The sequence below is a fragment of the Chionomys nivalis genome, chromosome 1, assembly GCF_950005125.1.
Source record: "Chionomys nivalis chromosome 1, mChiNiv1.1, whole genome shotgun sequence".
NCBI classification, from domain to species: Eukaryota; Metazoa; Chordata; class Mammalia; order Rodentia; family Cricetidae; genus Chionomys; species Chionomys nivalis.
The window spans coordinates 37179390-37203225 of NC_080086.1; the positions used below are offsets into that span (position 1 = coordinate 37179390).

Consider the following 23836-nt stretch of genomic DNA (forward strand, 5'->3'; position numbering starts at 1 on the left):
TAATATTTATTTATTTATTTATTATGTATACAATATTCTGTCTGTGTGTATGCCTGAAGGCCAGAAGAGGGCGCCAGACCTCTTTACAGATGGTTGTGAGCCACCATGTGGTTGCTGGGAATTGAACTCAGGACCTTTGGAAGAACAGGCAATGCTCTTAACCACTGAGCCATCTTCTCTCCAGCCCGCTAAGAGCTATTCTTTTTTTTTTTTTTTTTATGGTTTATTTAACTTTATGTGCATTGGTGTGAAGGTGTCAGATCCCCTGGAACTGGATCTTCAGTTATGAGCTGCCATGTGGGTGCTGGGAATTGAACCCGGGTTCTAGGGAAGAGCAGTCAGTGCTCTTAACCACTGAGCCATCTCTCCAGCCCCAAGAGCTATTCTTATAGAGGAACAGTGTTCAGTTTCCTGTACCCACATCTGTAACTGCAGTCCTGAGGGGGTTCCAGGGGATCTGTTATCTTTTGGCCTCCATAGGTACTGCACACAGTGATGCACAGACAGGCATGCAGGCAAAACACACATACATACTAAACAACAAGATGCATTCCTGCCATGGCTTATGTGTGAAAATTCAGAGGAGAATTTTTGAGGGCCTTTTTTTCCCACTTTGCATGGGTTCAGGGGATCAAATTCAGGGTGTAAAGCTTGGCAGCAACCACCTTTACATACTGAGGCACCTGGCTGGCCCCTTTCCCTTTTTAGAGATTGATTGTCTTCCTATATTAGCCTAGGCTGGGCTGGAACTCACTATCTTTCTGCTTCTGCCTCCCGACTGGTGGGATTATACATATGTACTACCACCTCCTGGAGAAATAATATACATAGTGTATTTAGCAGACACTTTGTTTTATTTTAATAAGAGGCTCATTTAGGTGGGAGTCAGGAAATATATAATGCTGCCAAGAATCTGTTCTAGCCAAGTGAGAGGGCTAGACCAGGCACTCTGGAGCAGCCCACTCCCAATCTGAATTCCATAGAGGGGCCTGACCCAGTTCTGCAGAGCCTTTTTCCCTGGCTAGGGACAGCCTCTGCTCTCTTAGGACACAACTGCCTATCAGCGTTCTGGGCTGTGAAGAGAGGGTGGCGCATGCCGACGAGAGAGCACTTCCCGGGGGGAGGGGAACACGGCACCTGTAATTGCAATGGTTTTCCCAGGAATTTAAAGCAGACTCATTTACCTGACCCTCCCATGCCCCCAGAGAGTTCTGACCTACTTTTAGCAGCTCCAGAGACCTGCTGCAGCATTGTGCTAATGAAGCCATTACCAGCAGGAGCATGAGGGTCTCTTTACACAGCTGGCTCAACATGTCTGACACTATTGCCAAGAGGTTTCCTCTGAGCTGAGCTTCTGCAGAGTGAGGACCTTCTGCAAAGTGAGGACAGGAGCCATGGAGCATAAAGCCTCAGGTTAGGCTTGCTAGTAAAGATAGCAGCAGCGAGGGGAGGGGAGGGACCAAGCCTGGGGCTCTGCAGAGTGCCAAGTGTGCAGATCTAAAGGAGACTTTGATCAGAAAGAGACAGCGTGTTCCCAGGGCTGGGCCTAGTTATCCATGGAGAGGGCTGCACTGGGAAGGCCCAAACCGCACAGCTGGGCTGAGGGATGGGTCTGGCACCACTGGACTCTAAGATTTACAGGAGAGTAAGAAACAAAACACGTGAGACTACTGAATGTGAGCAGTGTGCTAAAATCCTAGGTCCGCCCCCAATGCTTGTCCCATGCACTCCATGAAAAAGCCTCCAGGAGCAGAGCAAAGTGAGTGTAAAGCGGAGTGAACAAGAGTTCATCACCCAGTGAGGTAAAGTATAAAGGAATCTGGGAACCCAAAGTTAACATGCAGAGAGGGCAGAGTGCACCCCTGGCTGAAGATGACATGAAGAGACAAAGTGAGGCGAACTGGCTTGACTGCTTTATTCAAGGAAGCATTCCTTTGACATGCCCCCCTGCCCTCCTTCCACCAGCATGCCTGAATCATATTGGCATTCCTGCTCTGCAGCCAGCTAACTAGTGGTGTGCTTCTCACTGCTGTGAAGGCACTCCAGCATGCCTTCTCAGAGAACACTTACAACTCAGAGATCCTAGTGAGGCCTGGGATAGGGCTGCCAACCCTATCTTTTGGGAAAGGCAAGGTCTGTTCAAAGCCAAGGAGCCCAACTGCAGCATCTCCAACTACTTAGCAGAGGCCTTACTTCCTCACTAGAGACAGAGGTCTTCCTTCCTTAGCAGGACCAACATACACCGCCCCCTCCTGTCACCCCATTTGGTGAGTAGTTCATCAGATCCATTTGGCACCTGCATTAAGGAAAACAGGCAGCTCCAGAGAGACCAGAAGGGCAGTTTAGGGTAGAGGTCACCTGAGAGCTCAGTACACAAACTGAGGAGTGTGCAGTCTCCACTTGGCTATTTAACCTGTGAAACCACAGTCCAGAAAACAGGACCACATAAACCTAGTCTTCAGATCACAATGAAGAGCATCAGCCTGCTTTCCCTCTCTGATGACGCTCTTACAGAAACACTTATTTAGGAGATACCTGACAACCCCCCCCCCCCAGCATGTACCCAGATAGTTGCCTGGGCATCTAAGCTGTTATTAAGGCTATTCAGAGATAAGATAAATCCCTGCTGGCGAGGTGGAATGGTAGGTAGAGGCATTTGCCACCAAACCTCATGACTTGAGTTCAATTCCCTGGAATCGGCATGGCAGGAAGAGAATTGGGTTAAGACAAATTCAGTCCTTGCCTTTACAAACTTCCCGGGTATCACGTAAGAGAAAGGGGCCTCCCGTTGCCTAAGAGGCAGGCCAGGTCTGAGAAAAGGAAACCTTAAGGTTGTGTGGGAGTTGTACAATGCAGGGCACAAATGAAAATGGTAGGGAGGCAGGATACTTTTGGTAATCACTGGCTTAGCTGTCCTCCCCCGCCCTCTCTCCCTCTTTCTCTCTTCAGGGTATGGGGTGGACAGGTTTTGAGACAGGATCTGCTAAGTAGCTCAGGCTGGCCTCAAACTTGCAATGATCCTGAGTAAAGGATGACAGGCATGTTCCCCAACACCTGGCTTTATGTGCAGGGGGTCCTGAGGAGATACACAAGCTGTGGGTTCTCTGTTCTCATAGAGCTCACAGAAGCAGATCTCTAAATCAGTAACTATAGCTCAATGGAAAATTCCATGATAGATACACCCAGGGGGTTAATGGGAAGGTAGATGCAGACATCCAATCATCAGGGATGGGAGAGGAGGCAAATCAGGAAAGTCTTCCTGAAGTGAACACAGAGCCAATCCTGAAGGACAAAGTGTCAGCCAGACAGGAGGAAGCTGAGAAGGGGCAGGCTGCAAGGGAGACTCCCAGCAGCTGTCAGCTTGTGAGGGTTAAACAGTGTGGAGAGCCAGCTCTATCTTTCAGGTTTCTGCAGTCAAATGAGGTCAGGCAGCTCTGCACTTCCTCTAACAGAACCCATTAAAAAGAAAAATGAAAAGCTAAGCCCAGATGTGGAAGAGCAGAATTTGTGAAGTTCCCTGGAAACAGATCCCCCTGGTGGACACAAATCATTGAGTTACGTTCAGACTTTGACTCTCTGGGTCTGGAGCAAATAAGGAAAGCCGTACATGATGTACATGATGGTGCACACCTTTAATCCCAGTGCTCAGGAGGATCTCTGAGTTCAAGGCTGGTCTGATGGTCTACACAGTTCTAGGTCAACCTGGGCTATACAGTGAGACCTTGTCTAAAAAGAAAAAAAAAAAAAAAAACCCCAAAACACACACACAATAAAAAGACAGTCCAATAGGCAAGCAGTTTCTCTTTGTCTGGGCTGTGGGATGTCAGAATACTACAACATTTGCACAAGATCTCAAAGGATGGACAACAGGGCCCCTTGGTTACACCATCCCCTCATCCTGCCTGCATGATCAGGCCCTCACCTGATACTGGCTCCAGTCAATGTTCAGAGAGCGAGTCAGGAAGTCAGGGATGTTCAATGGGGCATCGACATAGTCCTGAGAACAGAATGACACTGTGAGATGTAATTGGCCAGCATATGGAGCTGTGGCGACAACAGGCCCTAGCCCTGGAGCTGTATCCACCACAGGTAGGACAGCCCTCCACAGTGCTCGCCTCTTCTGGACCAGATGCCTGGGGCCCTCTGGAACTGAGTGCTTAAAAAGCAAAGTGACCAGGTCACCATAGCTGAATGGAGTTATCTGTCAGATACTGAACTATCTGAGCTGCAAGAAGCAAGAGCAAGCCACGCACAGCCTCTGGAGACTCCCTGTGCATGATCTCCTGCTTGAAGAAACAATGCCGCTTCCAGTTTTCACAGAGTGGAAGAAGAGGAAGGCTAATCGTTCCCTAATTTGGCTTTGAAGACTTTCTTTTATGGAGAGGCAGTCATGAAAAAGAGAGCAGAAAGGGTGTGCAGTGAGATATTAACACACACATACAAGCAGCAGAGGAAGAGAAAGAAATAGCGAGACAAATTCAAGCAAGAAGAATAAAGAAAAGGGTCTCCTGCTAAAAAGAAACATGGTTGAATATTGTTACTCATACCTGCTTCCAGTTAAATATGAGCCCTTCAGCCATGTAATCCCGATCCTTATATTCCTTGAAGAATTCACAGCCTGGAAAAGAAGGCAGCTTTATGGCTCAACAGCTCCCTTGCCCCCTTTGACTCTAGGTGCTGGAGAACTCAGGAGCCATGAGCTCACCAGGCTTTCTGCACTGTGGCCCTGGGCAGGCTGAGGCTGACTGAAAACTCCTGAGCACCACCATTTCCAGCTATACAAGGTCCCAACTGTCCTTGCACTATCTGTGTTCCCTGGTCACTAGAGGCACCTCCCTCACTGCAGGCCCCTTTACCCTACAAGTTTCTAGTGCCAATCCCAGCAGTAAAGGCAGTGCTTACAGCAGGAGTTCACTTTCTTGCAGAAGCTGAGGCAGCATCTTCGAAATGGGGTAGCAATCCCCAGCTACAGGTTTCGGAGAGGACTGCAAATCCTGACTCCAGGGGCATGGGCAGTGCCTGCAAGCTGACAAGTGCTCAAGGACATCACTACTGTCAACCCAGCAGGGGGAGAGCACATTCTTCATCATTCAAACTTCCTCAGAAACTACCAGGTGGAGGTCTTGGCAACAGAGGGAGGAACTGTGCAGAGAAGAGGCTTTGGAAGCAGACCCAACTTAAAGTACGGTTTTACCCACACCTATGACTGGGAATAAGTTGGTGAATGTCACTAAGCCCTGGTTTTCCTACTTGTGGGATGGTGGTTTTAGGTGAAATACAGTAATACATATAAAACAGTATAGTCAGTTGCACAGCTGTTTGGGTATCTGTGACATTCAAATGGCAATACAAAACTGGCACTATACTGGTCTTGTGACAGGAATTCTTAGTGTCAACCTTGACTTGGTCAACCAGTTTTTTGTTTTGTTTTTCTGAGCAGGGTCTATGTAGCTCTGGCTGTCCTGGGACTGGCTATGTAGACCATTCTGGCCTTGAATTCACAGAGATTCAAACCTGCCTCTACCTCCTAAGTGCACCACCACGACAGACTCAGGCAATATCTTGTTCTGCAGCAGCCAGCTGTCTTGGTCAGAGAGGAGGCTTGCCCCTGGGCTGTATACAGCCTGCCTTTGTGGGATGAACACAGCCATTTTGCTGAGTGGGCTACTGTGACATAAAGTCACCGGGCAGCGGAAAGCAAATGCAGAGGGAACAGTTTCTTAGAATTACTCTGAGCTCCCCAGGTCTGCGTGTGCAGACTTCAGCAGGCACATGGGTTTGGTACACCAAGCCCAGTGAGAGCCCTTAATTCTGTGAGAGACCAGAGGCTGAATACTCAGGGAACTCTACAACAACCTTTAGGCTTGCTTCAAAGCAAAATGAGGGTCTTTGTGGAGAGAAAAGTGGGGACCAATCCCATGTGCCAAATTTGGCTTTTATTTTATACTAATCCCCCACGCTCAATAATGATTGAGAAGTCAGGAGATAATCTTCAGTCATAATACTTCAGCCTATTTTAGGGTGCCTCACCAGGAGAGAGAACAGCTATAACTACCAGGCAGGGGCCTTGAGCTTATGAGCCTGGGCTAAAAGGAGACACCAATTATCTCCTAGGGCACCATGAAGTAATTTGCTTTCTCATATCCTTACTTGCTAGATCAACTTCTGACAAAGCCCATGATGCATACACTGTTTTTGTGAGAAACTGACAAAATTAAAACAGACTTGGTACCCAGGGCTGTGCCTGATGTCATTACTTCAACAAGCTTCTGAACCCAGTAAGGACAAAGCAGGGGATGGCAACAGTTAGCTCCAAAGGATACAAACCAGTGGGTAGTTTGGACCCATCTATTCTCACACCCTGAAGAAAGAGTTGGGAGCATTGCCCATCTACATTATAAGTTAAACTGATACTATCTTTAGTCCCTGTATGAGCCTTGAAGACCTCACAGGACTCAAGTGACAGTCCTAGAAGGTCAAAGGTATGACTGTTTCCCCTCCCCCTTGGTATGGACCTCAGAAGCCCAGACCTGTAGTCATGATCCATGGACTGCATATAATCAGTGGTCACCGTTGATCTAACACCACAATTTTCTTTTTCTTTCACTTTCTATAAAAGGTATGACTTTCAATAACAGCAATTTTGTAAAGTGATATAGACATGAAAAAAACCTCAAGAACACAAGCATGTTAACTAAAAAGTGCTTCTGCTCCTTTACCCCTTATGGCTGTGTCTGGCTATTTTTTTTTTTTTTTTGATTGTCCCTGTACCCTCCTCCTGACTCATAAAATTATCAGATAAAGTACATAAAAATTTTGGGGAAAAATTCAGAACGATCTTTATGCCATCTTTTCTGCTCAGTTTTGGTAGTGTGTTTTCCTTAATACACTGGGAATATCAACCAAATTAATTCTGTACCCTACTCCTCACCTTTTGTTAAAACAGGGTCTCATCTGGCCTGGAGCCGGACAACATAGGTCAGGCTTGATCTTGAATTTGTAGTGTCTCTGTCTCTGCTTCTCAAGTACCAGGACTACAGGTGTTTGCACCAGGTGCTCCTGTACACTGTAACGAGCTCTATTCTATTATGGAAGTACCATCATTTACTTAATTCTTATTCTGGTTAATGAGACTATGCCCCGTGAATTTGCTATTACAGGCAGACATCATGCTAAATATCTTCAGCCCTAAGCCAGATGGACTGTAGACCAATGACAGGTTAACAAAGGGTGTTAACATTTGAGGAATATGTAGTGAGTGGCCAAACTACAAACAAAGAGACCCTGTACTACTGCTACTGGAATGAAGCAATGGCACTAACACGTGGTACTAACTACTACGTTTCCTACCTGTGCCCTTTTTGGAACTCAGCTATAAACAACAAACGGATGCCTACTCCTTCGGGAGCACACCACATCACGTGGAGTAGCTGAGGATACTCCCTAGCAGCCTCTCCTGGGAGGACGACACTACGTCTGAAGCATCTGCAGAGCCACTGATGGCTCTAGTACAGAATGCAAGGGCATCAAGGGAGGAATGGATGCTTCTGGAAGAAGAAACTTGCTAGCACTGTCAAGCCCGGTGGCATCTTCATAACCTACATCAGTCCAAAGTTGCTCTTAGACAAGAGAAGGTTCCAAGAGCCTTTCTTCCCACAAACTCATCAGAACCGTAATTTAGAGTCTATTGGGGCTAGGCCTCTCACTTTATTCTGAAACAAGTGTCATTATTCCCATGTTATGAAGGATGAAAACGGTGCTCAGAAAGGTTGAGGGGCTGGTTCCAGGGCACCTAGTGCCAAAGGCAGGGAGCTACACCTAGTCCTACAGGACGCCAAACACAGAGCTGGCAGAAAAGAGCATCATGAAACTGCATGGAGGACACTGAGGATGCCAGATCATCAGTCGTCTGATGAGGATATCTCTCACAAGAAGACTGCTGAATTTGCAGTTCTAAGAGAGGCTACTGCAGCCTGTTCTTGGTATTGACTATAGGGCTCTAAGGCTAGAAAGTAAAGTCCAAGCCCAAACTGAAGGAAGATGCCAGTGCTGAGAAGTGGGAGAGGCTTCAAGGAGGAAGGACACCTTGCTGTGATTGGCAAAGCCTGGGACCGAAGTTCAGCGACCAGCAGGGATGGTGGGGAACTAGAGTACTACTACACAGCTCCAGTTTTCAGTGTGAGAACTTAGCCTGGCCACAGACACAGGATTGTGTGGCAGAGATCCAGAGTGGCTCTGTGGATACCAAAGTGTCCTGTGATATTGGGAGGTTACTGTATAATTACCGATGACAGAGCATGTTTTGCTTTTCTGCTCCACAACAGCACTGTCTGGGGTGATCCACAAATAGCTCTGGACATTCATGTCAAGGCACACACCATATGGGACAGAGCAGCATGAATGATGGCTGTGTATGAACATGTCATTTCCTCTTACGTGCATAGGCCATATGGATACACAAGATCTAGCCTTTATGACAAACCGGAGTTAAGCTTTTCCAAGTTCTAACTTATGCCTGAGGGAATCTGAAGCTCAGAGAAGTAACTTTCTCAAGGTTGTGGCTCATGAATACCAACACCAGGTCCCACCTCTGACCACCACTCTGCAGGATCCTGCCTGACCCTCAAGCATGACTGCTGTGACCTGGGCCCAAACGTCCAAGCTGTCTGATAGAGCTCCTCCCAAACAGTTCCCAGGACACCGAGGCACAGGAAGTTTGACCCTGTTATCCTACCTGGATATGGGATAGAGAGGAGAGTGAAGTCTGCATAGCGCTGAGCTTTGTCCACTTTCTCAGAGGAGGTTACACTACAAGACAGGGACATAATGTGTTATAATATTCTTATATACACACAAATACAGACTCCCAAATAAGTGTAACAATTTCTTACAATGAACTTTTTGCTAAAAAACTGTCCTTCAGAGTTAGGAAGGACAGTCAGCAGCAAACAATTAAGAACTCTTCCCTGTCCCCCTTCAACAACGCAAATAAGAGGTCTTTTCCACTCTAACAAAGGAGCAGGCCTCAGCCAGTACCCAGAGTTGGAGGATGACCTTCCATAACAGCTCCATGGAGGCATGAGGCACATCCACTCTTGGTCCTGAGGGTGGGACAGAGCCGGACAGTAGGAAGGACTTCTCTACCTCCAAAGGCCACTCCTAAACATGGGAACATGGAGCTGAGCGTCGTTGCACACTTTCATCCCAGGATCTGGGAAGCAGAGCCAGGAGGATCCTTACAAATTCAGGGCCAGTGTAGGCTACATAGTGAGTTCAAGGCCAATCTCGGCCATATTTCAAAACACTATCTCAAAAATACAAAGATCAAAACAAAGAAAAGCAAACAAACAAAAAGCAAAATAAGCCAAAATAACCCCCACAAAAATACAATCAACAAATAAATAAATAAATGAAAGAGGCCAGGAAGATGGCTCAGTTGGTAAAGTACTTGCTATGCCTGCATGAGGTCTTGAGTTCAGATCCCCAGCACCTATGTAAAAAGCTGGAAGTGGCTGCAAACACCTGTAATCGCGGTGATGTGAAAGTGGACAGGATGATCCGCGCTGGCTTTCCAGCCAGCCAGGAGAGCTGAACTGGTGAGCTCCAGGCTTATTGCAAGACTATCTTGAAAAATCCAATGGAAATTGACTGGGTCAATCTTTGGCCTCTACGTGCACCAACACATACGTGTGTGTGGATGCAGGCATATCAGGAATGAATGAAAATGCAATAAGAGTCTGCACAGATGGCCCTCACATTAGCCCACCAAGCCAGAAGGGCCATGCACTATGGGCCAGCCCCGCCAATCATGAACACAGTCTGAGCCTGCTTCATGCCAGATGCCCTGTACTCACTTCATGCCAAACTTCACCTTCTTGTTCTCCACCATCAGGTCACAGATGTACTTGACGGATAGGTATCGAAGCAGCCTGATATCATAGCCTCTCACCTTATCAAAAAGGTGTGTGTCACCACTTCTGAAATAATAGCCAGAGAAAGGGGTTGAGATCCACGTTGATCCAGAGAAGTGTGGAGTAGGGAGCTATTTTGGAAAGTATGGATGGAGACCTCTGTTCAATTATCCAGAAGTCAGAGGGAGCAGGCAAGGAAGGTGACTTTCCAAGAGATTATCCCTGTCTCGGGACACAGTTCAAAGAAGAGCAATTTGCAGCCAGAGTGGGAAAGGGCTCTCTGCACTGCTTGACATTAAGCCAGAAGACTTGAGATAATCTCAGTTCTAAAAGGCATCAGGCTGGTGGCTCAGACTCTTTAAGCTTCCATTAGAGTTCATCTCCACCTCCCCTTTTTCCCTCTATTTAGGACCATTTTTAGCCATATGCCTTATGAATGTAACAGACTGAATTTTTTCAACAGATAAAGACTTTTTAGGGTGATCTGATCAGCTGGTTGTGAAATACTAGGTAAGTGAATTTCTTCTACTTAACCAGGCCTTTGAAGCAAGGAGAAAGAAAACAAACAACCCCCCAAATTCTCAGGCTACTTTCTGTCCCGCCATGCAGATATGGCAGCAGCAGAAAGAGTAAACAGTCACTGCAATGTGTTTTTAATGTCTGCTTCTTGATCACTACCAGGAGCCAGCTGCCTCCCTGAGAACTGTATGCTGTAGATGACCTGGCCAAAGCAGAAGTCACCTGACCTCAGGGGACGCCAAACATTCTTGAGCACAAGCCAGAGCTACTGCTTTCAAAGTCAGTTGCAGAACTTGGGCTTAGCAAAGTACCTGAGCCACAGTTTGGGCAGCAAATCTTACTAGGGTGCTCATGTGCATTCCAGAGATGCTGGATACCAGCTAAAGACTTTCCATGTGATAGCAACCACACAAAGGATATTTGTAGGCTTGTTCATGAAAGACCATCTGAAAGGAGTAGAGTGTACCCATTTTCTCCCTTTAAAGGAACTCAGTGCTGCATGTCTGTAGTCCTAGAGCTTGGGAAATGGTGACAGGACCGGAGAGTTCAAGGTCATCCCTGGCTACATAGGATGTTCAAAGCCAGGTTGGACTACACAAGACCTTGTCTCAAAATGCAAAAAAACCAAAAACAAAACCAAACTAAACCAAAACAAAAAAACCCAGAACTAGGCACTGTGGTTTTATGAAACCATCTCAAATGCTGCCTCCATTCCCAAACACACACATACCAAAGAAGGAAAAGGGTGTGTGTGACTCAAAATGCAATTGTGGGATACAGTGGCTACAACCCTGTAATTCAGTGCCAGGTGTGCTGTATGATACCTGGCAAGTTCACACTTAGCAGGCCAGCTGCATACTGCCACTATGTAGGGCTTAAGCAAAGACTGACATCTAGGGCTGACCTTAGACCTGCAGCACAGAAACCCTGAGGTCATCGTGTACTGGGATTCCAGCTGTAGACTGCTCAGGTATCCAGCAGTGTCTTGATGAAGCTACTGGGTGGACTTAAACAGTGCTGTTTTGAGGGTATGGGGATGGAAGGCAGGGGCAAAGAGCCGATCCACTTATATAGACCAGAGATGAATACCCACTGCCAGAAGAGCATGGCTGCCACCAACCAGGCACCCATCCCAACCCAACCTCCTACCCAGAGTGACCGACCCGGCACTAACCTAAGAGCACAGTCCTCCGTGACATCGTCCACATCTGCCCAGGTATCATCTGTTCCCCCTGCCAGAGAAACCAGTTTGTCAGCACTGAGGCTGGTGTATCATGGGCTCTACCCAGAGGTGTTCTTACCAGCCTCCTTCCTTGTAGGACCAAGTGTAGGTAGTACCAACCTGCCCCTATCCCAGGTTCCGCCCTCCTATCTCCACCAGAATCCCACGCCCGTCTGTGTAGTAGTTTGCTTGCATCTGAAGTGAATCCCTAGTTTCTGCTAAATGGAGTGCCCTGGCCTCTACCCTGCTTCATCACACCTGTTCCTCACACCACTGTGCCTATGGCAGGACTAGTCCCTCTCACTAGGTTCCCAGTCTTAGACCTGCAAAAGGCTGTTCAATATTCACCTGAGAAAAAATAGTTGTATCCAGAGCGTCCATACAGCTCTCCCCATCCAGCCAGGGTGGCCGACCTGCAAATGTGCTGGGAGACAATTAGCATTTTTGGGTCAGATGGTTTCTGAAGCATGCAGAGAGCTTAAAGAATGCCTAGTGCCCCTTACCAGCACTGAGACCATCACAGTCAGTCTGAAGGATGCCTAGAACTTTTTATTAGCTGACACCAAAGGGGTCTCTCTCCCAGATTCCAAGGTACCAGTGTTACTTCAATGATAAGTAAGACTTGAAGAATGTCCAATGTCCATATATACCAGGTACTGGGCACAGTACTGCCAAGTGACACCATCTTCTTACTGAATTCTCATTAAGACAAACATGGAAAGCAGTAGGGATAATCACTATTTCATGGATGAAGAAAAGTGGCGGGGCTGAAGCGTCCTCTGGAGAGTCCAATTCCCAGCAACCACATGGTGGCTCACAACCATCTGCAAGGAGATCTGGTGCCCTCCTCTGGCATGCAGGCATACATGCAGACAGAATATTATATACAAATAAAATAATAATAATAATAATAATAATAATAAAAAAACTGGCCCAGGGTGGTTAAGGGATGTGAACAGTCATACACAGTGAGGGTCAGGTTGAGAACTGGCCCAAGCTCACATACCTCCAAGGGCCTGTTACTTATTAATTTGGAACTTTTAGCATAGAGGGTGACTTTTATACTGAGGGAAATTAAAAGAGAAATACCTGGAATCTTAACTTTTAAAATGAACTTACTGAAACAATCCTGATGATATGTGGCTATAATCTCAGCACTTAAGAGTAAGGGCAGTGACATCAGAAGTTTAAGGCCAGCCACAGTTACATAGTGGTTCTGAGGCCAGTCTGGGGTTCATGAGACTATCATAAAAAAACAAACAAACAAAAAACAATTTCCAAGGATGCTCAGTGTGGTTCATGCCTTTAATCCCAACACTCAGAAGGCAGAGGCAGACAGATCTTTATGAATTAAAAGTAAGCCTGGTGACTGATCTAATGTCTAATGGGAGCTCACCAAGGCCAGCTGGACTGGGACTGAACGAGCATGTGATCAAACAGGACTCTCTGAATGTGGCTGACAATGGGGGCTGACTGAGAAGCCAATGATAATGGCACGGGGACTTGATTCTACTCCATGTACTGGCTTTTTGGGATCCTAGTCTGTTTGGATGCACACCTTCCTAGACCTGGATGGAGGGGGGAGGGCCTTGGACTTCCCACAGGGCAGGGTACCCTGATTTCTCTTAGGACTGGAGAAGGAGGGGGAGTGGGGGAGGGGGAGGGAAATGGGAGGAGGTGGAAATTTTTAATAAATAAATAAAAAAAGGATAAAACAAAACAAAAACAAAAACAAACAAACAAAAAAAGAGTAAGCCTGGTCTACATAGCCAAGTTCTATGGGACAGCCAGGGCTACATAGAGAGACAGTGCCTCAAAAAAACAAAACTCCAAATTACCAAGGCAACATAGTAGCTATTAAAAGGACTATGAGAAGTAGAAGCCGGTACCATGCACATGCTAGGATAGTGCTCTAAATTTACCCCGCTGCCTTGCTTTTTTTACTTTCTTCAGCACAGAAGGGATCATTTTAGAGTTGGAATTCTAAAAGCCAAGCAATAGTATCTTTCTTTTAAAGGACTGTATTTGTACATCTGCATGATGTGTGTTTGTTGGTACTCAGGCCACAGTGTGCATCAGAGTATACAACTTTGTTTAGTTAGTTCTCTCCGCCCACCTTTATGTGAGTTCTGAAGATCAAACTTAGGTTGCTTGTATAGTGGGTACCTTTACCCACTGAGCCATCCTGCTGGCCTTTAAACTTCATTATTTAATTTTAAGACTACGTCTTTAAATAGTGTGTTGAAATCCAGTAGTGTTTCGGGGGTGGTGGGAAATGGGAGATGTTGAGTGACACAGAAGCCAGCCAATCTAGTCTGACTGAAGGCTAGGAGAACTGCCCCCACTGCATTAAGAGAAAAGGGAAGATGTAAGATGACAGAGCAATTAAAGTTCGTTTCTGAATGTGTGACACAATCTGGAAGTATAAAGTAGATTTCTGAAAGATTACAAAATACTGTCTACTGTAGGGTCCTCACATAAGGTAAAAGAAGTAAACAGTTAGCTGCTGCATGAAATGGGTGCAGACTAGGTCAACTGTCTGGCTCTTGCTGGCGGTGAGAGCAGGCAAAACATAAGTAGCTGGGTATCATCTGGGGCAAGCTGGGTGCATTCCTGGAGATGTGGCCTGTTTGCATTATCTGCTTCCCTGTGTCTCTTGGGACCCGTCAAGAGACCACTATTGCTTCCAGGGCAGCATTTTTATGCCAATCTCTGTTTGTAGTCTCTGTTCCAGAAGCCCATGGAGAATGGCTAGGGCTGAATTTCCTGCTGGTCTAAGCAGAATGAACTATGGTGGGGCCTACCTAACACTTCCTGGGTCTAACAGCATCCAAAATTCAGATTAAACTGCCAATTGTTGGGTATGGCAACACAGGCTTTGGGAATCTCCACCTTTGGAGTTGGATACTGGAGGATGGGAGGATTAAGGTCAGTCTAAGCTACAAAATGAGATCCTGTCTCAAAGTAATATTAGTTGTTATGCAACCATGAGAGCTTGCGTTTGGGTCACCAACACCCACATAAAAAGCCAGGCATGGCAGTACACACCTATAATCCTAGAGCTAGAAAGCAGAGGCAGCAGCACAAGGGTAGAGCTGACTGGTCAGGAAGCACCACTGAATGGGGCTAATCCAGGTTCAGGAGAGACATTGGCTCAAAAGTAAGGTGACAGGAATTGAGAGAATGACACCCCATCTTGACCCTTAGCTTCCAAGCATGTGTGTGCACACAGGCCCACATTCTTAGATATTAAATAATGCCTAACAGGGTCTGTAATCCTTGCACTTAGGAGGCTGAAGTAGCAGGACTGCTTTAATTTTCTCCCCCTTGCTTCATAGACCTGACAAGTTAAGGGAATTTACTTGCTAGTATTTTACAATCCCTTAATAGGCTAGGTCTCAAAAATCTTAACTATTGAAGAATTTCAACTTCCCACATTCATAAGGCATGAGGCTAAGAATGGTCATGGGGAGGAGGCAGGAGATGAACTCTGATGGAAACTTAAAGGGTATCCCAGAACTCAGGGAGGGTGAGGCAGAAAGAATGCTATCAGTTTAAAGGAGAGCCTGGGCTACTAAACAAAACCCTGACTTTAAAAAAGAGAAAATCAGGAATTGCTTGGTGTTTCCCAAATGACAAGGCTCCACCCAGGTCTTTGCTTCAGTTTAGAGCTGAAATTATGTCAATGCCCCCACACTGATGCATTCACAAGTCCACATCAGAAGTCAGGATAAATGTACTTCTCAGTCTTCTGTGTAAGACACAAGGACTTATGGAGCCCAGGCTGTCCCTAAACTCCTTGATTCTCTTGCCTCTACATTCCAGGTTTCGGGATTACAAGTGTGCACTGTCATACCTGACTCAAATCTAGTTCTCTCGCTGTGTAAACTTGATCAAGTTGTTTGCCACTCTGAACCAACAGACAGTAAGACAGGTAAATGAAACCACATTATGGAGCTACCCTAACAGTCCTGTTGAGCACATGAACTGCAAGGATTGGGACTTTTGTCTCCTTTACAAGATGATATATTTCAAGTTCTGAGATACTGCCTGGCACAAAATACACATTCAATAGTATTTGGCTAATCACGAGACTGAAAGAAGGAACAAACAGCATAATATTATCTGATTTAATGTACTACGTAAACCAATGATGTAAGCTTGTGGAATAAACTGAGGCCACATGCAGGCAAAATGCCAGGACCTGACTTAGTCTAGCTCAATAGCATGGGTTAGGGAGGTAAGAAGGCTTTGGTGTTCCATCCCTTCCCTATCTGAAAATCTCTTTCAGTTGGAAATGGTCTATTTCTCTGGCCTGTTTCCCACAGTGCTAGGTGTCCAACAACCAACTATCCTGCCTTTGGCTGCTAGAAAAGAAAAAGGATCTACAATTTTACATGAAGTCAGTAACCCAAGGACAGGGGACAGCAAATGAGGCTATGGGTGGGCCTTACCTTGCCTTTGAACAGGATCACTGGGCAGACAAACCGTCCTCTGCACCTGGCCATCTTGCTGCGGTGGATGAGGTCTTGCAGCTTGCTCACCTGCACGGTGCTCTGGAACCTAACACACAAGCAGAAGAGGCAGGTCAGCCGGACTTTCAGATGGGTACTCACGCAGGAGATGCAAAGATGCCTACACATGTTAAGACTCTCTGGGACTCTGTTTTTGAGAGAAGTTCTCACTACATAGCCAAGGCAGACTTTGAATTCACTGTGTAGCCCATGCTAGCCTTAAACTATATAGCCTAAGCTAGCCTTGAATTTGTTGCAAGCCTCTTAGCTCAGTCTCCCAAGTGCTGTGATCACAAACATGTCCACCACACCAAGTATTAGTCACTAAAAATATAGCAAATGCCATTATTTCTGAACTTCAGATCACTGATATATTTTTTCAGGAAAAGAAAAACTGTTAATTACAAGTATTATAATTCAAGTCACCCTGAATTAGAGCCTTTCCAATGAAAAAAATAAAGACATGCAAAGGGCTGAAGCAGGAGGACTGCTGTAAGTTCAGAGCTAGCCTGGGCTATATAGAGAGTTCAGGCCAGTCTGAGTCAAATAAGGTTACCTCAAAACACAAGCCCTCTCCCCAGCAAAATCACGCACACACAATCAAAACCAAACAAATGGGGGCTAGAGATGGCTCAGTGGTTATTAAGAGTACTGGCTGCTCTTCCAGAGGACCCAGGTTTAATTCCCAGCACCTGTAGCGCCTGCACTACGGGACTGTACCCAAGCCGGGAACTAAGCTGGAGACTTAAAAGCACATACACAAAGACAGAGACAAGGGGACACGGGTCATCCTGGATACAACAGTGCCAAGAATGCCCACTTTATTGTGCTCAGGGGCAGCTTATATTGGGCTCTGGCCACGCCCCAACTCTTGGGATCTTTCAGCTGCAGACCCACCAGCCTCGTCCTCAGAGCAGCTGCAGACTGCTCAGAGCAGAGGAAAACAAGTTGTTTACAAGAAATTCAGGGTCTAGTGGTCCACAGTCCAACACATCCCTCTTTTCTATATAATTATGGGCGTGGAACAAATATGATAGCAATTAACTGGAAATGTCCTAGTGAACATAGTCACTGTCCCAAAGTCTCTCTCAGCCAGGATGGCTCCCACCAGGCTCCCTCTGCTCCTTGGGCCCACAATGGTGGACAGGTTCCTGAGCCCCACTTCCTCCAGTAAACAATCATTTAGGGAATTTGGGTGTTGTTCTCTAGACTACTTCCTGCTGATTGGGGGTGCTGTATCTTTGGGGGTTTTCCCAGCGACATTTCTGGGGGTCTTGGTGAATCAAACCACATTAGCTTTGAATGATTCCACAGGTTCTCATCTTCTGTGGAAATAAAAGCAGAACCTCTTTTCCAAAGCAACATATCCTTAGACCCATATTTAAAGCCAAGATACCATTTTTAGCAGTTCTCTGTGCATATTCCTTTCATGTCTTATAATCTGTCTATACTCTGTCTCTTTAAAGACTTACTCAAAACACACATAACACACATACCCATCTTCGATCCACCCTCACCATTCCTGAGAGCCATCTCGCTGAGGGCTTCCCTTTGTAAAACTACACTGGTTCCGTTCCACGCTCTACTTGCTACGCACTATGGGAACTAGGCTGAAAATTTAAAATCCTACACACATAGACATAGACAGACAGATGGGGCCACAGGGACATCCTTGAGACAACAGTGCCAAGAATGCCCACTTATTGTGCTCAGGGGCAGCTTATACAGGGCTCTGGCCACGCCCCAGCTCTCAGGATCTTTCAGCTGCAGACCCATCAGACTGCCATCAGGGTCTCATGCTAAGAGCAGCTGCAGACAGCTCAGAGCAGAGGAAAACAAGTTGTTTACAAGAAATTCAGGGTCTGGTGGTCCGCAGTCCCCAACAAGCACCCAAATGGCAGCTCACACCTACTTGTAACTTCAGTTCCAGGGAACCTTCATACAGACATAAAACAATACAGACAGCAAAACAATTCACATAAATAAATATAAATTAACTGGTTAATTTAAAAAACCAAATAATTTTTTTTTTTTAAAAAAAAAGGAAATTAGCTCCAGCAAGCTACACCAGCACCAAACAACACTTCCCTACAGAAGCAGCAGCACTGGCATGTGTGTGAGTGTACAGGAGAAGCTTACTAGCCAGCCAGCCTACCTGTGAGTGCCAGGCTTTATGAGACGCTACCTTACAAGACTGTACATGGAATGGAAAGATCACTGCCTCCACAGACACTTCATGCACACACATACAAACACCACACACCAAGGGAAACAAGAGGCAGGAAAGAGTGACCACTTAGAAGGAAGGCAAAGGTCTTCCTTTTTTGGGCTTTTGGGCCAGTCTTACAGAAAGTTCAGTCCCTTCCACATGCTGGTCCTTCAGATAATTCTGTTACCACACAGCTCCCAAGGGTGCATGGACCTGAACAGTATTTCAGGAAGAGTAGATTAGTGACACTCATGGGTCTGGGACTCCAATGGTAACGCAGATAACACAACTGCAGTCTTAGGCTGGTGGTATACACCTGTTACCTCAGCATTCAGGAGGCAAGGGCAGGCAGTCTAGCCTGATCTACATAGTTTGAGTTCCTGGTCACCAAAGATCCTGTGTTTAAAAAAAACAAAATGAGCCTGCTGGGGGGTAGTGCTGCAGGCCTTTAGTCCCAGCGCGGAGTTTGAGGTCACCCTGGTCTACCGAAGAGTTCCAGGAGAGCCAGGGTGACACAGAAACCCTGTCTCAACTCCTCCAGTCCTCCAAACATAAAAAAAAAAAAAAAAAAGACCCAAAAAACAAGCTTAGATGTTTTCAAAATAAACTGGGCCATGGTGCCACATACCTATAGTTCCAGCTCTCAGGAGGAAGCAGAAGGCAATTTTGAGGCTAGGCTGGACTATACAGCAAGTAGGGACCTACATGACCTATGTAGGGATGCTATTTCAAAACAATCTAACAGCAACAAAAAGACAAAACACAATACATACACAACAGCAACAACAAAAGTCCCAAACAACCCATAGCTGACTTCCATTTGAGACAGGGTCTCATATAGCCCAGGCTGGTCTCAAACTCCTGAGCCTCCCACCTCCACTTCCCAAGTGCTGGAATTTTTGGTATGCAACATTACGCCTGTCTCTCCTCCTGTAGGAAAATAAAGGTTTATACATATATATAAAATATATAAAGGTTTCTGCCCCTAAAGCATGGCTTAAGATTGTAATGACTATCAAGTGGAAGCATCTGACATTGAAGTCAAAACAGTTTTAAAAAGACAGGTTGGGGCGGGGTGGTGGTGGCGCACGCCTTTAATCCCAGCACTCGGGAGGCAGAGGCAGGCGGATCTCTGTGAGTTCGAGGCCAGCCTGGTCTACAAAGGGAGTATCAGGACAGGCTCCAAAGCTACAGAAAAACCCTGTCTCGAAAAACCAAAAAAAAAAAAAAAAAAAAAAAAGACAGGTTGGGAGGGAGGTGGGATAGGGACATGGGAAGAAGCAGGGCAATTAAAATACACTGTATATATGTATGAAAATTTCTAATACATTAAAATATATTTTACAACGTCATATGCCAGGCCTAGCAGCACACACTTGAGATTTCAGTTATTTCATGGGGAGTTGGGGTGGAGGGGTAGGCAAAGCTGGGGGATTGATCACAAATCCAAGTTCTGTCTGAGCTAGAATGAAGTTAAGGTCAGCCTTCAAAATTTAGCAAACCTCAGTCTCAAAATGAAAAAGGGCTAGTGAGATGGTTTTGCAGGTCAAAGTAAAAGTTCTTATCATGCAAGCTGACTACCTGAGTCCAGTCTAAAGACCCCATGTACACAGGGAAGGAGAGAATGGGCTCCATAATATGTTTATCCCACCTCCCACATCATATACACACAGTAGAAAACAAAATTTTAAAATACAGCTTTATGGTATGGCATTTGGCCACCATGTGTGAGGCCCTAGGTTCAATTCCCAGAACCTAAAAATAAGGTAGCAGAGGAGAATGTGTCTTGAAACAAAAGCCAGTTTAATGATCATAAGAACAGAAAGACTGGGGATGGAGTGGAGCACTCCTCCTGTGAAGCCTCTCTTACTGGTTTTCTCACTTCCATTTAAACATTTGTTCTGTTTAGACACCCTCTCCTCTATTGCTTAGGGTCTTAGCTGGGCTCATCCCTGTGGGTTCTTGGGCATTTTTCTAGAGTCTGGATTCTTGTTAACTCCATAATTGCTTCCTCAATTAAGATATCTCCTTGCTCTCCTATCTGTCCTTCCTCCATCTCGACTATCCCATTCCTTCAAGTTCTCAACCCCTCCTTCTCCCCTTCTTCCTATTCCCCTGTTCCCCTGCTCTTAAATTTTTGTCTGATTCCAATTTCCAGGTGGGTCTATATATGTTTTTTCTTTGGGTTCACCTTATTACTTAGTTTCTCTAGGATCATGAACTATAGGCTCAATGCCCTTCATTTATGGCTAGAACCTTGTCAAACTGGTGATTATCTTAAATATCACCATAGAACCTTCGTCCAACAACAGAACAGAGGCAATGACCCACATCGGAGCACCGGACTGAGCTCCCAAGATCCAGATGAAGAGTGGAAAGACTGAAAGTATGAGCAAGGAATTCAAGGCCATGAGGGGTTCATCCAGTGAGACAGTTTGCTTGAGCTAATGGTAGCTCACCAACTCCAACTGGACTGGGAGTGAATGAGCATGGGAACAACCAAGCCCCTTTGAAAGGGGTTGACAATTGGGGCAGTCTAAGGGGCCACTGATAGTGACACTGGGATTTGTCTCTATTGCGTGTACCGGCTTCTTGGGATCTTATTCCCTTTGTTTTTTTTTTTTTTTTTTGTTATTGTTTTGTTTTGTTTTTCGAGACAGGGTTTCTCTGTAGCTTTGGAGCCTGTCCTGGAACTAGCTCTTGTAGACCAGGCTGGTCTCGAACTCACAGAGATCCTCCTGCCTCTGCCTCCCAAGTGCCTATTCCCTTTGGATGTAAACCTTGCTCAACCTAGATGTAGTAGGGAGGGCCTTGGACTTTCCACAGGGCGGGGTGCACGGCCCTCTCTTAGGATTGGAGGGGGTGGGGTGGGAGGGTCTGTGGAGGGAGAGGGAGAAGAGTGGGAGGAGGGGAAGGAGGGGGAATTTGGATGGCTAATTTTTAAAATAATAATATAATAAATTAATTTTAAAAAATTGCTCTGCAAAAACCAAAAGAACCCAAGAGGTTTAAGAAGACTAACACCCCTTGGTATAGTTTTCTGGAAGGTCAGGTTTAAGAAATAATTTTTGTTAATAAATTTTTTTCTTTCATGAAGGAGGAAGACTGGAAAGTTTGTGAGGCTAGGGTGCCTTTTTTAATCAAGTACCCAAAGACAGGACGACACTGACTCACCAGCAAATCCTGCAGCTGAGAAGCCGGATGCTGCTGCTTTCCCTGCCTTAGTTTCTCTATGATAAGTAAAGGCACTTAGTCCAAGACAGTGCAGCACTAAATTCTAGGAATATTGAGCAGAGCACACAGCTTGGCTCCCAGCACCTAGCTTCCCACCTATCTGGTCACCATACCCTTCTCTCAGCTTTGGCAGCACTCTCTGCTGCACTGACCTAAGCTAGTTCACAGCAGCCCCTCTGGGCCTAATCTCAGAACGCGGGAAGTAGAGGCAGGTGAATCAGAGTTCAAAATCAGCCTTAACTATTCTTTTGAGTTTACAGTTAGCCTGGGCTAAATTATGAGACCTTACCTCAAAAACGAACAGAAAAGCAGAGAGATTGTTTAGGGGCTAAAAACACTTACTGCACAGCTTTGTGGCTTAAGTCTAGGTTCTAATACTGTAACAAGCTGGGCAAGATCTCATGTGCCACTGTAACACCAGTATAGTTGGGGGCAGGGCAGTGGGCACTGATGGGGCTTGCTGGCTGCCAGACTAGCTGGAAAATGAGAACTCTTTCAGGGAGAGACCTTTCTTCAAAGGAATAATGCAGAGTGCGACAGATGAACACAATGTTCTTTGGATTTCATGCTTGGGCACAGATACATGTACCTCCCCCAGCCACTTGCACTTACACCACACCCATATACTACATTCACACATTTTGAGGCGGCGGGGGGGGGGGGGTTGGAAAATCAGGCACTACCATACCAGGTCCAGTTTTAAGTACTAGGAGGTAGAGACAGGAAGGTCAGGAATTCAACAAGGTCATCTTGACTATGTACAATTCAAGACCAGCGTAGGCTATATGATATCCTGTCTCAAAATCCAAACATACAAAACCTTCCATCTCCCAGGTTAAGTTCTTGCAACACAGAAGGCTGAAGCAAGAGTTCCAGGCCAGCCTGTGTTACATAGTGAAACCAGATCTCATAAAAACACCCCACAAACACACACACATCATCAACATAGAGATAGCACCAGTATTTAACTCTGAACTGTCAGGGTTCTGGCTACTGCTTTGTTGCTGCTATTGAGACAGAGTCTCACTATGTACCCCAGGCTGTCCCCAGGCTCAAAATCCTACGTCAGCCTCCCAAGGACTGGGATTATGCTGGATTCTGAGTTCTTTTAAGTATAACAACATTCCTTTTCTATTAGGCTAGATCATGGCTTATCTTCCTGGTCACTAGTCAAAGAACCAGTTCTGTTTCTGCTTTCTCCCTAGTTCCTGTTTCTGCTTTCTCCATGGTTCCTGTTTTGTTTTTTTTTCTATCACTTCCAGTGAATTAACTATGACCACACCAAATGAGCACTGTATTCTTATACACTTGTATCTACAACCAGGTGGTGAAACTTCCTTTGCTATTTATTTGCTGTTGGAGAGTGAACCCAAGGCCTGTCAGAATTAAATCTCTAGCCCCCTCCACTGGCATTAACTGGTTTTTAGTCTTCATGAATGTCATTTGCTCACAAAACTATTTTTAAAGCATGGTGTGGTAACACACAACTGTTATTACCCTTGAGGCCAAGGCAGGAAGACTAGTTGTGTGCGGGAACAAGCAGCCTAGTTTAGGAATGCTGTACAGGTTAAGAGCACTTCTTGTCAGAACTGACGTAGCAACACTATTTTCTGTTTGTTTTTTTTTTTTAATTTCCTCTGTGTGTGTCTCTGTGTGTGTGTGTGTGTAAGCCCTTTCAGAGGATTGTTTATTTGTGGGGGAGGGAAGGAGGAAAGGATAAGCATACATCATGGTACATAGAGGTCAGAGGACAAAACTGAGGAGGTGGTTCTCTCCTGATACCTTGTGTTTTGAGGGAGGGTCTTATTTCTGCTGCTGTGCTGTATAACTGAGCTCCTGGTCAATTCTGTCTTTACTTCCTATCTTGTTATAGGAGCTCTGGGATTATAGACACTGAGTCCCCACATCTGGGGTTGAAAGGAACTGTAACAGAAGTGCTTTTTATCAGCTCGGCCATCTCACTGCACTATGCCCCACGCTGGTCTGGAACTCACAGCAATCCTATCTCAGCCTCCACAGTGAACCAGGAAGCCCAGCTAGAGTCCACAGTTTTAACCACTACAAAGAGCTCAGACATATGCTTCTAATCCCAGCTATACAAGACATGAGGATATCTTGAGGTCAAGATCAGCCTGAACAACTTAGCCAAGATGCCATCTCAAAAAGAAAAAAAAGGGGCTGGAGAGATGGATCCATTGATTAAGAGCACATGCTGCTCTTCCAGAGG

The 23836-nt window shown here is 45.8% G+C and overlaps 1 protein-coding gene and 1 non-coding gene across 6 annotated transcripts in view; both read right to left on the minus strand.

The window, feature by feature from the left end:
- Positions 1 to 23836, minus strand: part of Mtmr14 (myotubularin related protein 14) — a 47318-nt gene that overhangs the window by 17448 nt on the left and 6034 nt on the right. For 3 of the 5 annotated variants that reach the window (XM_057773978.1, XM_057773971.1, XM_057773984.1), the window contains exons 3-9: positions 16107 to 16215; positions 12001 to 12076; positions 11605 to 11662; positions 9855 to 9977; positions 8735 to 8808; positions 4548 to 4618; positions 3923 to 3997 (exon numbers count right to left, since the gene is read on the minus strand). In XM_057773978.1, coding sequence (XP_057629961.1) covers positions 3923 to 3997; positions 4548 to 4618; positions 8735 to 8808; positions 9855 to 9977; positions 11605 to 11662; positions 12001 to 12076; positions 16107 to 16215 — 586 coding nt within the window. Of the gene's footprint in view, positions 1 to 3922; positions 3998 to 4547; positions 4619 to 8734; positions 8809 to 9036; positions 9089 to 9854; positions 9978 to 11604; positions 11663 to 12000; positions 12077 to 16106; positions 16216 to 23836 lie in introns of those variants that run through there. The other 2 variants (XM_057773996.1, XM_057773992.1) reach the window with 2 other exon arrangements.
- LOC130889719 (small nucleolar RNA SNORD113/SNORD114 family) lies at positions 6510 to 6581 on the minus strand. The gene has a single exon (XR_009058628.1). It is a non-coding gene; the product is annotated as a small nucleolar RNA SNORD113/SNORD114 family (small nucleolar RNA).